This window comes from Coregonus clupeaformis, chromosome 8 (assembly GCF_020615455.1).
Source record: "Coregonus clupeaformis isolate EN_2021a chromosome 8, ASM2061545v1, whole genome shotgun sequence".
Taxonomy (NCBI): domain Eukaryota; kingdom Metazoa; phylum Chordata; class Actinopteri; order Salmoniformes; family Salmonidae; genus Coregonus; species Coregonus clupeaformis.
Window position 1 is genome coordinate 13,338,576 of NC_059199.1, and position 12,136 is coordinate 13,350,711.

Here is a 12,136-nt window from a genome sequence, read left to right on the forward strand (position 1 = left end):
GTATAGTTGTCACTGTATTAGACTAAGCATAGGTGATTAGATTATGTTGAAATGTTGAAGTTGAAATGGTGCTGGAATAGTGGAGGCAGTTCCTGTTTTCTTTGCGATTTGCGGTAACTCTCTGTAGTTCTAAATCAATAGTTGTTTAGTAGTCCAAAAATGTCTGAAATATTACCTTGCTTGACCATGCTGTAGGTCATGTAACTGTTTATTACATGCAATATGTTTTGTGGACTTCACCGGACAGATGTTGCTCTCTGGTTTTGTAATGAAACAAATATGTGGTTGAATTTATTCTGCCACTGTGCTTTCTTATTGTCTTTAGGCCTATATATCACAGTGTCAAGGCATATGAACTAACAGGTTATAGAGCAAACAACGCAATTATCACAACACATTGGTTGTAATATGGCTTTTTGTTCTGGATTGGCTTCCCCGGTGATTTTACCCACGCACCGCTACTGCACCTGACCCAGATTGTGATTTATAATGGAACTTTTTGGATTGCGTAAACAACAGTAATTGTGTGATGGGGGGGTGTGCTTGCTCTAGTTCCTCAATGGCACAGCTAGGAGAGCGCAAATAATCACCTTATAGTTGAAGACTCTTCTTGAGTCATAAAGTGCACTGAAATTACTTAGGCACTGTTCACACTTTGGAGAGGTGTGGCCACATGGAGACACCAGTTAGACCTCTCACTCAAACCCTTGTCATTTTTTTGTCTTATGTTGCACCTACCCCACATTTTCCAGGAATATTCTTATTTTGTTACTAAATGTTTCCAGAGTATTTTCAGATTTCGTTATCAACAAGTGTGGCGAAAAGTACAGTAAATGTAAAATGCACATACAATCAGCAGTGTAATGCTTGGATTCAAGCTTGTGTCAGGTGAACTGTTGTGTCCTCACCTTTTGGTCTAATAATTTCCCCATAAACTCCTAAATGTTTCCTTTCAATTGCTACCTCTGTTATGCATCTGCTTTTCATATTTCTTCTGTAAGAAACATCTACATTTAGCCCTATCCTTATAGGCCAATTCCCACCAGGTCAATATACTTTACTTATATTGTCTAATTTTGCACAGCCTTAAGCCTAGTCTCTTAAGTTCCAGCGAGAAGAGAGATACATACTTGTTGGGAGACAGCAGTGAAATCCAATTTATGAAATAAATATGATATAAATAATTTTTTATGAAGTGCTCATTATGAATGTTTTGGCGACTGCTGTGTAATCACTCACAGTCATCATGCAAAAATGTCCAAAAGAGTATATATTTAGAATGTAATACATTTTTATTTTTGTATGTTTACATTGATTTTCAGTTTGCAGACTTGAAATCTGAGAAGAGGAAAGTCTGGCTATATCACACACAAAAAAAAACAGTTTCATTTAAGTTGAAATTCATGCAAAATTTTTATTGAACAGTAATATAAAATAATTTTTCATAGTTGCTAGTTCATGCTTCATCTGCCAACTGTTTCGAAGTTAAATTACAAAAGCAAGGCTTCATGTCATGTAGTGAATTACTTAGGCATGGAGTTTTTTTGTTTTATTGAGCAGTAACAAACCTGTAACTGATATACAAAGCAGAGTTCCAAATAATAACAATAATCAAATTACACTTTCTGTGGCACATTTACAACAGAACAAAAATGTCTAAACCGTTATATGATTTTAACAGCTATCATGCATTTTGAGTTCCACATGTAACCACAAACCTCACAAGAATGGTCAAACATACTAAATTTGACTGTGAGCGCATGTCAGATAATTAAATGCTTCAATTATAAAAGAAGTTGAGGCATATACAGCAGTTTCATGGTGTTAATTGAATGAATGCCAGTATATGTTCACAAAGCGCACTACATTTCAAAAACAGGCCTCGGCAGCCAAGGTATTCAATTCATTTATCCACTTCCTTTGTTTGAGTTTATAAAACATGCATAGGCAGACACTTTCAGGTTGTCTTTTTTTACACAATAAAAGTTATTTACGTTTACTTTGTTCGCAATACTTTAAAAAGAGAAAAATGAACACTCACAGAATTCCAGCAAGCCACAATAAAATCTATAGCCCCAAAACATTTTTTTAAATTTGCAAATAATAGATACATGTAAATTCCAGTTATGAAACTCCCCCCAAAATAGATATTCATCACCAAGGTAATAATTAGCCATTATACAGAAATCCGGGTCAAAAGCGCACACCAAATGAACCTGGGGTAAGCATAATCTGTACAAAACCATAAAACATTCCATTTTTGGCATTTCAACAAGGTTGCAACATTCTTTTTAAGACTGCCTAATTTATCTGAGAACTATTTTATAAGAGTAGCAAAAAAAGTTATCAATAAATATTCCTTACTTAGTTTGTACACCCTTATGTTAAAAACATTTTTTTAATGTTCTGTCCTTTTTAGTGCTGTATTTTGTAAACGTACAATAGTTAGTAAGAAGTTACACAACATTTTCATATCCAGTAGAACAGGCCTCTCCAACCCTGCTCCTGGAGAGCTACCGTCCTGTTGGTTTTCACTCCAACCCTGGGGTTGGAGCGAAAACCTAGAGGAGGGTAGCTCTCCAGGAACAGGGTTTGAGAGCCCTGCAGTAAAATGAGTGAGGGGCTTTCATAAAACATCTCCTTTAAGATCTCTTTCTCTCTCTCCGTCTGTCTCTCTCGTACTGAAGTACAGAATCAAGCACGTCATCACCAGGTTCGAGGAGGCCAAGGGCCCGAAAGAGTGAACAATGCGAAAACTTTCTGTAGTTTCTACAAGTAATTTTTTTAAAGGCATACCCAAAGACTCTCTCCTGTAGTTGTTGTACTGTACGCGCCACTTCCTGTGAGCACCACTTCCTGTAAGCGCATTCCTGATCATGTCCCTCCATTTTCGCCTCCACCCTGCTGCCCCCGCTATGCCGCCCGTGGCAGACTGCGACGAGGAGGAGGGTGGTATAACGCCCCACCCTGGTCGCCACAGGCTGCCACCACCACCCGCCGCGGTGGAGCGTGCCCCTTCACTGGATGTTGCTGCTGCTGTCCTTGGCGTCCGTGCCATTGGTCTCCGAGGACAGAGCCTTGTTAAGGGAGTTGAGGCTGGCGTCGGAGGGGAGGCCGTCCCGCCTCGGGGGCATCCGCTCGTTGATGCGGTCCAGGCCCTTGGCCTCCTCGAAGCTGGTGATTTTGTGCTGGGGCGAGAAGCCCTTGATGGCTGGAGGATGGAGAGAGGGAGTGGGGGACGAGGGGAACATTAATGGAGGGGTGATTTAGAGGTAGAGAATACATGTAAAATATGAGGTTACTTATTTCTGGTTTACATGCAGAAACAGACACATCAATGTGTTTTGAGTTGTTTTTGGTTTTGTTCAGCGTCAATAATTCATTGTGAATCAAGTAATGTGATGACAGAATAACGAATGAAAATCTCTGTTTCTGAAGTGGTTGGCTATATAAACCATTGCACTGAATGGAAATGTCACTTGATGGTTGTTAGCAGAGGTCTAGTAGGCCAACCGACAGAAACCACAGCATCATCATTCTAACAATATAAATAGTTATTTGAGGAAAAAAAACATTTCTATACTATTTCATCTGCTTAGTGTTTTCATAGAAATAACTAGAGTATGAATGCGTGTGTGTACACTGAGTATACCAAACATTAGGAACACCTTCCTAATACTGAGCTGCACCCCCCCTTTTGCCCTCAGAACAGCCTCAATTCGTCGGGACAAGGTGTCGAAAGCGTTCCACAGGGATGCTGGCCCATTTTGACTCCAATGCTTCCCACAGTTGTGTCAAGTTGGCTGGATGTCCTTTGAGTGGTGGACCATTCTTGATACACACAAGAAACTGTTGAGCGTGAAAAACCCAGCAGCGTTGCAGTTCTTTATACAAACCGGTGCGCCTGGCACCTACTACCATACCCTGTTCAAAGGCACTTCAATCTTTTATCTTGCCCATTCACCCTTTGAATGGCACACATACACAATCCATGTCTCAATTGTCTCAAGGCTTAAAAATCCTTCTTTAACTTGTCTCCCCTTCATCTACACTGATTGAAGTGGATTTAACAAGTGACATCAATAAGGGATCATAGCCTTCACCTGATCAGTCTGTCATGGAAAGAGTGGGTGTTCTTAATGTTTTGTACACTCAGTGTATATCTAATATAAGTCTATAACTTAACTTCTTTCTGCAGAGACATTTGAACACTGAAATTAATAAATAATGTTTTACTGTCACATACAATGTATAGGTGCAGTTAAATGTGTTGTTTTACAGGGCCAGCCATAGTAGTATGGCACCCCTGGAACAAATTAGGGTTAAGTGCCTTGCTCAAGGGCACATCGACAGATTTTTCACCTTGTTGGCTCGGGTATTCGAACCAGCGACCTTTCGGTTACTGACCCAACGCTCTAACCGCTAGGCTACCTGCCGCCCTTGTAGATTATGGATAACATATCATATTTTTATTCTCATCTTGGAATATCATAGGTAAAACCATCCTATATAGTTCATTCTGCCTTTTGAAGATTGCAAAGAACTATAATACAATCAATATGAACAATTCATCAGAATAAATGACAACACAATACCAACACCAATTACCATATTACCGAAATGATTGACAAAAGGATGACATAATTCTACTGAACTATAGCTGAGTGTCTGGTGCTGCAGGACAACAGGTTGTCATTGTGCCATTGCCTTTCAATCAAGGACAGATTTTCAAAAGTAAAAACACTACTGATAAATCACATAATTGACTCAAACAGAAAAGTATGTCAAATGAATGTGCAAATTGAATAATGTGCAAATTATTCAACGTGGAAGTGAATGTAGTGTAATGTGAAAGTAAAAACAGTAAAACAACACAATGTTGCAGTGGATCTTCTATTTAAAAATAAACCTATAGATAACTGAGTGCATATTGAATAAAGGCACAATTAAAACACCTGAAGATCCTCAGGACCAGACCTCCCCACCACCGTACAATACAAACAAAACAAAAGGACCAACAAAATTGGAAAATAGAGAGCGGGGCCCACGAAACTGAAACATACAGTATACCACAGAAAGACCACGCTCACATACACAGACACCAGAGGAGGCTGGTGGACGGAGCTATAGGAGGACAGGCTCATTGTAATGGCTGGAATGGAATCAATGGAATGGTACCAAACACACGGTAACAAAGCGTTTGACTCCGTTCCATTGATTCCACTCCAACCGTTACAATGAGCCCGTCCTCCTATAGCTCCTCCCACCAGCCTCCTCTGATATACACTACTACAGAGGTAGTTGATGCTAATCACTTGTTAAGCCTGCTCAGAACCTGCAGCAAATTACTAATAAGGGACAAGGGGGGTATAGTGGTTGTGGGTAGCTACATTTTCAGGAGAACCTATTTCTGGATCGGGGGGCGCCATTTTGGAGGAATTTCCGATATTATGGAATTATGGGTGTAGAGAGAGGGGGCTGATGGGACTTATAGTTGTGTTGCTGCATAGCACAGGTCAGACACAGGTTATTAGCAGCTCAACAAAGAGAACACGACACAGCAGAGCCACAGAGGAACCACCAAGGAAAAATGAGTCTCGGGACTGATGCACGTAATCCTCTAGGGCGTGCTCAAGAGGAGTTGCTGAACAATTCCAACGTAAATAGCAGCTAGCTAGCAAACCGCTATTTACTGCGTAGTTGAGGTTGTTCTTTGTTGCATGGGTTTGTTTGCCCATTTGCTTTTGGAGTTGGAGTCCAATTTGGCTTTCAAAGCCTCTGTTGGGAAAGCAAATTTTGTTCTGATTTGTTTCTATCGAACATACTGTATATTAGTGAAAAAACAAAGCACAACTGCAAGTTGTTTCAAAGGGGGAAAATCTAATGGGTCTTTCATAGCAGGACTGAGTCGGTGGGTGAGTGGGTACAAGGGCATGGGGTGTTGTGTGAAGACACAGGTGTGACATAATATCCTTGGTTGGTGTTTTTTAGAGAAACTTATGATTGGGCAATATTTAGTGGAGGGGATCAAGACTCGATTCAGTCCGTATCGCGGAAGATCTGCGTTTACCATGAATGCAGCGTTTACCGTGAATGCAGTCTCCGTGAACACGATAACATTGCCTTTATATGTCAATTGCACTACAACGCAGACCTTCTGCGCTGCGGGTTGAATCGAGCTCTAAACTAAAAACTTTGTGAGTAGGAGGGAGGGGAAGGGGGGGGGCTATATCCTAGCAGGTGAAAAGAAAAGTAATTCACTTAATGCTCTCACCACCTGACCCTTTAAAACAAACATAGCTTTTCTGTACTCCCCCCGTTTTATATGTTTTTTCTGGGGGGGGGGTGTTTTGTTTTGTTCAACTATTATGCCACAATTTGTTAGCCCAAACACCCAACACACTCTGTAAGTGGGGGGGGGGGGGGGCACTGTCTATTGCAATAAGAAGCAACAGAGAGGGCCGCCGGCCTATTTACCTTCATCTGCCTCAATAGCCTCAATAGTAGCTGAAGAGAAGAAGATGGGGGTTGCAAAACGAACAAGAAGAAGGGTGACCAGCGAGGAATTCATTTGGTTTTTCCCAGGAACCGGTCAATGAGCAGCAAAAAGAGAGAGCCAATGCAAAGACAACAACGTTAAAAAACCTCTCCATGTTTTCAGACAGAGGCAACACATGGATGTTAGAGAAAAGAGGGGAGGAGGAGGAGGAGGGACAAAGCGGGTGTGTTAAGACGGACAAAGAATGTAGGAGGCAGGAAACCAAAAAGGGGACAGACGGAATGGAGCCAGTCAAATACCCATTGTAGACAAATGCGTGGTGCGCTGGTATTTTGAGCTTTGTAAAAACGTCACCCGTGTTTGACAAAGGGACAAGAAGCGGTGCTGGATGAATAGAGACAATGGACGTCTGGACGGGGGACACCGTGACAAGTAGAACTGGAGAGGGTTACAATAGTGATTATCAAAGGGGAACAGTGGATGTCTGACGTATCCTCACTCAACAAACTACACACTTAGAGGGGGGTGACGTCAGGGGTGTTTAACAGGAGTTGGGGTACAGTACATAAAGACGTGTGAGTGAAAACAGAGACAACTCTGCCAAAGTCAAGAATGCGGCTGCAACTGAATAACCGAGACCAGGTCAAATAAAATAAAAACATGAAGAACTCTTAATGTTCTCGGAAACAGCTATCTAGAACTGTTGCGCAGCCGTGTCTTTTGAAATGAACCGTCAAAAGAGCAGACACACCTTTTAAAAAACACATCATGGCAACACTTTGATACACTTACCACTTACTGTCCAAATCCTTCTGTTTTATAGCAGTAGTTATTGTCAAACACTTATCACCAGAAATACAGAATTTACTCTGTAGTCAGGTGGTACACACACAGACAAATAAATGGGTACGAGTTGGACTGCAAATAAACAAATACTTAGCGGCTACAGCTCTACACTTGAACAGGTGTGTGTTGCTATGGAGATATAATACAGTACATAATGCACAGGAGAGACGTACACACACAGGTAAGTTATAAGGAGGTCCAAATGAAACCAAGTGGTTGATGGATTGCACAACATTGCAGTAGAAGCACATTGGAGAATATCTGAACAATAGGAGCCTATGGTGAGCTGTGATTCTACCGATGTTGTGACAGACAATCTCTCAAACGTCACTCTGCCTCCCAAAATGGCTCGTCCTCGCTACTGCCTCTCAATTGGATGGCTTTGGCCCATCGTTGCCTCACTGGGAACTACATGGTTGCTCCTATGCAGTCCGAATCAACAATAGCAGCGTGTGAGTATATGCATCGGCGTATGTGTGTGTGTTTGAGATAGAGATATAGAATACTGTTCAGAGGGCAAACATGTAGAATTTCTGTGGTTAACTTCGGGAAAAGTGATCCTTAGGAAGTGAACCCAGAAATAGTGTCAGATGGGATCAGTAGAGGATAGAAAACATGATTCTGCAGGCCTACATGCTAAAACAACTGGCAGAAAAACTGACAGAGGAGACAAACTAACCAAGAGAGCCGAAGAGAGGAGAGTGAAGTTGTTTGGATTTCTGCCTTGTTTGTGGATGACAAGGTGGACAACATTGATCCCCTTCATCCACAGTTGTTTATGTCAATTCCAATTCATCTGAATCGTAGTCGATCCTTAGCCTCCCTGACTTCTTAGAAATGACTTACAATTTGTAAAATCAAGAGCCATGTTTTTGTTCTATAGAAAGTCAATTGAAATTCTAAATTGGCTATGTTGTAGCCCGATTCAGTGGGTAGATGATTCAATTCGACTAATAATCTTTGGAAGAAACGACTTCCCTGTGGCAAAGCATCTTCTAATGCTAGTCTGTCACGTAAAGGAGATCGATCGATCGTCAGACTGGTTTCGGGAGTGTTTGGAATTCAACATGGGAGGGTGAATTCTACAATATTCTCACAAAAACACTGCTGACAGAACACAACAGATTATACCTGTGGTTTCTAGAGAGAGAGGAGAAAGAAGAAGAACACACAGACAATTTTTGAGATATAACCAGTAGATTACAGAGAGAAAAGGTGGAGAGAGGGGGGAGCAAGACAGCATTAGAAGAGACAACTGGGACAAAGAAAGTCAACTTCTAACATTTAATGGCTGTATTATCTGAAGCCACCACCAGAGAAAGGGGCAACACTTCGCAGTACTTAGGTAATAGCCTATTCTAGGGTAACTCTGCTGCAATAACGGCTGAATTGAACTACAGCAGGGTTTCCCAAACTCGGTCCTGGGGACACCTTTTGGTTTTTGCCCTAGCACTACACAGCTGATTCAAATAAAGCTTGATTATGAGTTGATTATTTAATCAGCTGTTTAGTGCTAGGGTAAATAACAAGATGTGCACTTCTTGGGGTCCCCAGGACTGACTTTGGGAAACGCTGAACCACAGGTAGTTACATAGTATTTACCACTGCTGCAACTGTGTTCTACGACATAAAAGTCGTATAAAATATACCAGGTTTAAGAGAAAATCCCCCCAAAAAGGGGCTAAATAAGTATCAGGTATTTGAGGTAGATGTATTGCTAATAAAATCGTATATATAAGTGTGTGGTGAGGGGGGCGGAACATGGGGGCTTGGGGAGTGTGAGGGGTGTTGTGGGCTGGACATGGAGGTCCAGGGTGTGTGTTGTGGGGCTTACCATTCTGGAGCTTCTCCTTGCCCCCGGACAGCACTCCACTGGGCAGCATGCCGGTGGGGGTCAGCCCCTTCAGTGTCAACACACTCTCACTCTCCTCCCTGCAGGGACAACAAACAAACAAATGACACAACGCTCAGATAGAAATATAGCCCATAGAACATGTAGGCCTTTTAGCAAGCTCATTCCTGCACGGGAAAAATACATTAAGCAACGTTCAGATGGAAATATAGCATGCAGAACTGATGCTTTCATGTGAAATAGTGTTTCTCAACTTCTCAAAAAAGTGTTTCTCAAGTCTCACGTACTCCCAACATCACACATTGTTGTTCTAGCCAGTGGAGGCTGCTGAGGGGAGGTCGGCTCATAATAATGGCTGGAACAGAGTTAATGGAATGTCAAACACATGGAACAATGGTATTTGATACCATTCCACATATTCCGCCCCAGCCACTACCATGAGCCCTTCCTCCCCAATTAAAGTGCCACCAACGTCCTGTGTTTCTAGCCTTATACTAGCACACATGATTCAACAAACCATCGAGCTGTTGATTATCTCAATGTTTATGAAAGTTACTGCTCCTATTGCTTCAGCTTTATGAAATGACATCATCTATTGGGAGTTGCACCAGGAAGCGAGAGGTTAAACAGACAAATGAGCACTGAACAGGAAGAGTTAAAAGAGACACAGAAAGAGCTTTTCAGACAGTTGAAGAGACAGAAGGTTGGCCGATGCCCCATGCCAAAAATAAGTATTTAATCAAATACATTATACGTTAACAAGTAATACCTAAGTCAGTGGTATTCAAACTTTTTTAGCAGGACCCCATTTTTTTTCCATAAGAATTTCTCGACCCCACCCCACCCAAAATCTAATGACAAAACCTTAAAATTGGTACATTTTACATCAACAAATAATCTTAAATTCATTAAATGTATCTCTTATCAAAATGAAAAGAAACCAAAAAATAAATTTACTCAATATTGTCCCATATAATAATCTGTACTATTATTATTATTATTATTATTATTATTATTTTTAAATAAATTGGCAACCCCACTGCAGTTCCCCAACGACCCCACTAGGGGTCACGACACACACTTTGAATCCCACTGAGTAACTTATATAAGCCTTTGTTAAAAGCTTATCATTGCAGCCTTATTCTAAGCTGTGAGTTTCCCACTGGGCACACACTGGTTGAATCAACGTTGTTTCCACGTCACTTCAATGAAATTATGTTGAACCAACGTGGAATAGACGTTGAATTGACGTCTGTGCCCAGTGGGTTGTTACTAAGACACGTTTATGCAGACATTTCTGCAACAAAAAAACTGCCTTTTGATGTAAAATTGCACTCCTGTAAAGTACAGTGTAACTACTTCTGCCTAGGATCATGTAACTGGGCACATATTATAAAATACATAAACATTGGTACACAGGAAATGCACACCTAGACATACATGATTCCTAATAAATACCTTAGGACAGAGAATACCCTGGCCATCTTGCCAATGGCACGGATCTTGTTCCTGATGACCTCCTTGCGTGCAGCGGCTGTGGCACCTATAAGACATGCACGCACGCAGTTCTCAAGGTCAGACAGTCAGGCTGCTTCAAACCATCACAACATGTCTGCTTATCTGGGTGAGGCATTTTCTTTGAGGTGTGCTCATTACCAGACATGAGCTGGTAAAACGTAACACTAAGTTGTGTTTTGTGTGTCTAAGTAGTGTACGTGTTTGAGTGAATCCTACTGATACAAAGGAATCCTATCCTAAATGTTTAGTTGACATTTATTTGATCGTTTAGCAAATGTGTTTAGCACAGGAGTCTTACAGTGTCATATCACATCAAAATACACTATGTAGTTATTGAAGTTCAAAGTAAAACCAACCGAACCAGTACTTTGAATCTCACTCCACCACTGCAATTCCCTGGTTATGTCTACAGTCTTAGTATGAAAGGCTTTCGGAGAAAGAGGTGAAGCTTGGTGTTCGATGCCTCATCACCTCTACCCTGTCTAGAGGAAACCTCTAGACACTCATCCATAAAGTAGTCCCTCAAACACTCTGCCTGGCCTAATCACAGACATTGAAAAGCACTGCAGATGACCTTCTATCAGATTCCCTTTGCTAGGACTACTGTTTCTAATCTGCAATGCCTTTGTGAGGCCCATGATGGTTCTGAACTAACAAGGTGTAAACACAGCCTAAAGCTGTCATCTAACATGGTCGTGTTCAGTTGGCACGGACTGGAAGAAAACATTTCAACAGAGATAAATGGGGAGGTACTATTTGAACTTGTCCAATAAGAAACGCTTGTTTTCATTTTCTGTTGCAAAACAGTGTGCGCTAATGAACACGACCCAGGTTTCTGTTTCTGCTTGGAGAAGAAGAATAGAGCCTGGTGAACAATATAGCCTGGTGAACAATATAGCCTGGTGAATAGCTTAGTGGGTAAGAGCGTTGTGCCGGTAACCGAAAGGTCGCTGGTTCTAATCCCCGAGCCGACTAGGTGAAAAATCTGTCGATGTGCCCTTGAGCAAGGCACTTAACCCTAATTGCTCCTGTAAGTCGCTCTGGATAAGAGCGTCTGCTAAATGACGTAAAATGTAAATGTAATGAATAATATAGCCTGGTGAATAATATAGCCTGGTGAACAATATAGCCTGGTGAACAATATAGCCTGGTGAAGAATATAGCCTGGTGAACAATATAGCCTGGTGAACAATATAGCCTGGTGAAGAATATAGCCTGGTTTAGGAGCTTGTGTGTTGTGACAGGATGACTTGTGTTTGACACTAGGACCCTTTTGTGACCCAGCTTGGAAAATGGTAGCGAGGTGGAGTGTGAGAGATGGAAATTAATACAAGTGCTTGGAAGTATATGGAGAGAGAAGTATGAGTATGCAGAGAACAGTGAGAGACTCTAGTGGAGTGTGTTCCCTTAGGTTGGACCAC

At 41.5% G+C, this 12,136-nt stretch overlaps 1 protein-coding gene across 6 annotated transcripts in view; it reads right to left on the reverse strand.

The window, feature by feature from the left end:
- Window positions 1-1,269: 1,269 nt before the first annotated feature.
- LOC121571171 (serine/threonine-protein phosphatase 2B catalytic subunit alpha isoform) overlaps window positions 1,270-12,136 on the reverse strand; it is a 147,844-nt gene continuing 136,977 nt past the window's right edge. For 2 of the 6 annotated variants that reach the window (XM_041882511.2, XM_041882509.2), the window contains 5 exons: window positions 10,656-10,740; window positions 9,180-9,277; window positions 8,477-8,485; window positions 6,478-6,507; window positions 1,270-3,211 (listed from right to left, as the gene is read on the reverse strand). In XM_041882511.2, the coding sequence (XP_041738445.1) occupies window positions 3,018-3,211; window positions 6,478-6,507; window positions 8,477-8,485; window positions 9,180-9,277; window positions 10,656-10,740 (416 nt within the window). In that variant the 3' untranslated portion in view covers window positions 1,270-3,017. The remainder of the gene's footprint in view (window positions 3,212-6,477; window positions 6,508-8,476; window positions 8,486-9,179; window positions 9,278-10,655; window positions 10,741-12,136) is intronic. The other 4 variants (XM_041882512.2, XM_041882510.2, XM_041882514.2 and 1 more) reach the window with 2 other exon arrangements.